Below are 2,530 nucleotides of genomic sequence, written 5' to 3' on the forward strand. Positions count from 1 at the left end.
GCAAGATTTTCACAGTAATATTCTTGTAAATATCTTGGGGGTTTTCTAATTCTGGTTGAGACCCTAGTCTGAGGCATAACGACTTGACTTGCATCATTAGTTGTGTTTGAAGAGGGTAATTCAGGTGTAGATAAAGTAGCAGTTGGAATAGGACAAGTGTTTATAGGAGAAAAAGGAGGTCTATCTGTAGAAATAGTTGTCTCAGAAGAAGGTAAAGGTGTGTCAAGTGGTATGGAAGGAGACCCATGTGAAAAAGTAGTTGTTGGAAAAGGATCAGAATAAATAGTGGTGTCATTGTCTGTGACAACATCTAATAAGAGAGAATCAGAGGCTGACATAGAAGGAACATGTGCAGAATAAGGAAATATTTTTTCATAAAATAGCACATCTCTGGATATTAAAAAAGATTTATTATGTAAATTGAAAAGAAGAAAACCTTTAGTACCATTTTTGTAGCCCAGAAAAATGCATTTAGATGCACGGCGATCAAGTTTGGTTCTCTTGGAAGACAAGGTGGTTGCAAAAGCCAAGCAACCAAAGACCTTGAGCTCAGTGAGATCAGGTTTGCAATTATAAATCATCTCAAAGGGTGATTTTTGGGATAATAAGGGAGTTGGCAATCGATTAATAATGTGAGTAGCTTGTTTAACAGCAAATGACCAAAATTGTTTTGGAAGTTTAGCTTGAAAAAGTAACGCACGACATACATTTAGAATGTGTTGATGCTTACGTTCAACAATTCCATTTTGTTGTGGGCGTTCAACACATGAAGTTTCATGTAAAATACCTTTATTTTGAAAAAAATCATGAAGATAAAATTCTTTGCCATTGTCAGAACGCAACCGTTTTAAATGAACATCAAACTGTTTTTCAATTAGAGTAATAAAAGAGGGAAGTATGGCTTTTACTTCAGATTTAGTTTTTAATAAATGAGTCCAAGTGAAACGACTGTAATCATCAACAACAGTTAAAAAATATTTGTATCCTTGAAAAGAGCTAACATTTAAAGGACCCCAGATATCAACATGTATTAGTTCAAAAAATCTAGAAGATGTAGTATGACTGTTTGAAAAGGATAAATTCTTTTGTTTAGAGTAATGACAGACATCACAAACTTCAAATTTATGAAAAGGAATTGCAGAATTTTGAGAACAGATTTGTTGCATTACTTTGTTGGGAACATGACCAAGCTTGGAATGCCACAACATAGAATCATTCAACGTATTATTATTAATAGCATTTTTGTACAATGTGTCATGAACAGTGTTATTAATAGTGGAAAAACATTGATTGAAAAAAGGATGGATATCAAGTAAAGTAGATGCAGTCAAGTCATGTTCAACAGAGTTCAAAAGATAAAAGAGGCCTTGCTTCTTCTTAGCTACACCAATCGTCTTCGACGTGGATTTCTGCACAATGTGACAATTGGTGTCGCAAAAGAGTATCAGACAATCAGAAGAAGTAAGCCTGGGAATAGAAATTAAATGCATTGCAAAATGAGGTACATAAAATGTATTGGGCAAAACCAAGTCACCTAATCTAACAGTACCAGATAATTTTGCTAAAACCGTGGTGTGATTAGGAAGAGAAATAGAGATAGGTTTAATAGGATTAAGAGAATCAAATAGGTGTTGAGAAGGACAGATGTGGTCAGTAGCACCACTATCAAGCACCCATAAAGAAGAAGAAAAGGGTGTACCTGGTGAGGAATTTTTAGGATTTTGTTGAACATGATTCACAGAGTGAGGAACATCCTTATTTTGTTGAATGAGAGCCAAAAAAGCATGATATTGCTCTTTTGAAAGAGTAAACTGAGTTTGATTAGAACTTTCTTCTGGAGTAGCAGACCGAGAGGCTGTATCTGAATCAACCGTAGTCAAATTGGCAAAAGCCTTTGAAGTGGAGTTGCTTTTGTCTCTGTTTCTATACCCAGCAGGATATCCATAAATTTCAAAACAAGAATCAATTGTGTGATTGGTCTTCTTGCATTTTGCACAAAAGCGATTACCCCTGCCATTGCCTCTACCAAAACGACCACCACCACGATTATTTGAAGAACCACCACCACGATTATTTGAAGAACCACCACGCTCAAAGGAAGAAGGTTTCATAGAAGCATCAGTTAATGCAGCAAATGATGTAGAGTCAGTAGAGGGGGAGAGTAAGGAAGTTCCACCAATTTCGCGTTCATGCTGTTGAATTAGAGAAAAAGTCTTGGTAATGGAGGGCATAGGATCCATCATTAAGATGTTGGACCGAACCTGAGAGTTCTCCTCATTGAGACCACGCAAAAATTTAATCACACAATCATCTTCACGTTCCTTTTTGATTTTCAACAAGATACCACAGGAACATGGATTATCACAAGAACAGATCAAGACAGAGCGATATTGCTCGAGTTGCTTCCAAAGAGTCTTTAAATGAGTGTAGTATTGAGAAACGGTGGAATCACCTTGTTTACACTCGTGAACAGAAGCTTGAAGATCGGAGATGCGAAACTTATCACCATGAGAGAAACGCTCACATAGGT

General features: G+C 36.4%; 1 protein-coding gene across 1 annotated transcript; it reads right to left on the reverse strand.

Annotated features, from left to right (window-relative positions):
• Nucleotides 1–1,064: 1,064 nt before the first annotated feature.
• Nucleotides 1,065–2,113, reverse strand: LOC145956993 (uncharacterized). Its single transcript, XM_083073221.1, has 2 exons — nt 1,700–2,113; nt 1,065–1,409 (listed from the first exon to the last, which is right to left on the reverse strand). The coding sequence occupies exons 1-2, from the start codon at nt 2,109–2,111 to the stop codon at nt 1,378–1,380; spliced, it is 444 nt and encodes a 147-aa protein (XP_082929347.1). The 5' UTR covers nt 2,112–2,113; the 3' UTR covers nt 1,065–1,377.
• Between the last annotated feature and the right edge of the window lie 417 nt (nt 2,114–2,530).

Source organism: Cajanus cajan, chromosome 4 (genome assembly GCF_000230855.2).
Source record: "Cajanus cajan strain Asha chromosome 4, NIPB_CcT2T_4, whole genome shotgun sequence".
Taxonomy (NCBI): Eukaryota; Viridiplantae; Streptophyta; class Magnoliopsida; order Fabales; family Fabaceae; genus Cajanus; species Cajanus cajan.

Coding starts and splice junctions, on each gene's coding strand:
- LOC145956993 (XM_083073221.1), bottom strand. CDS start 2,111: ATGAAACCTTCTTCCTTTGAGCGTGGTGGTTCTTCAAATAATCGTGGT. Junction 1,410..1,699: donor TCCTAAAAATTCCTCACCAG/GTACACCCTTTT, acceptor CACATTGTGCAG/AAATCCACGTCGAAGACGAT.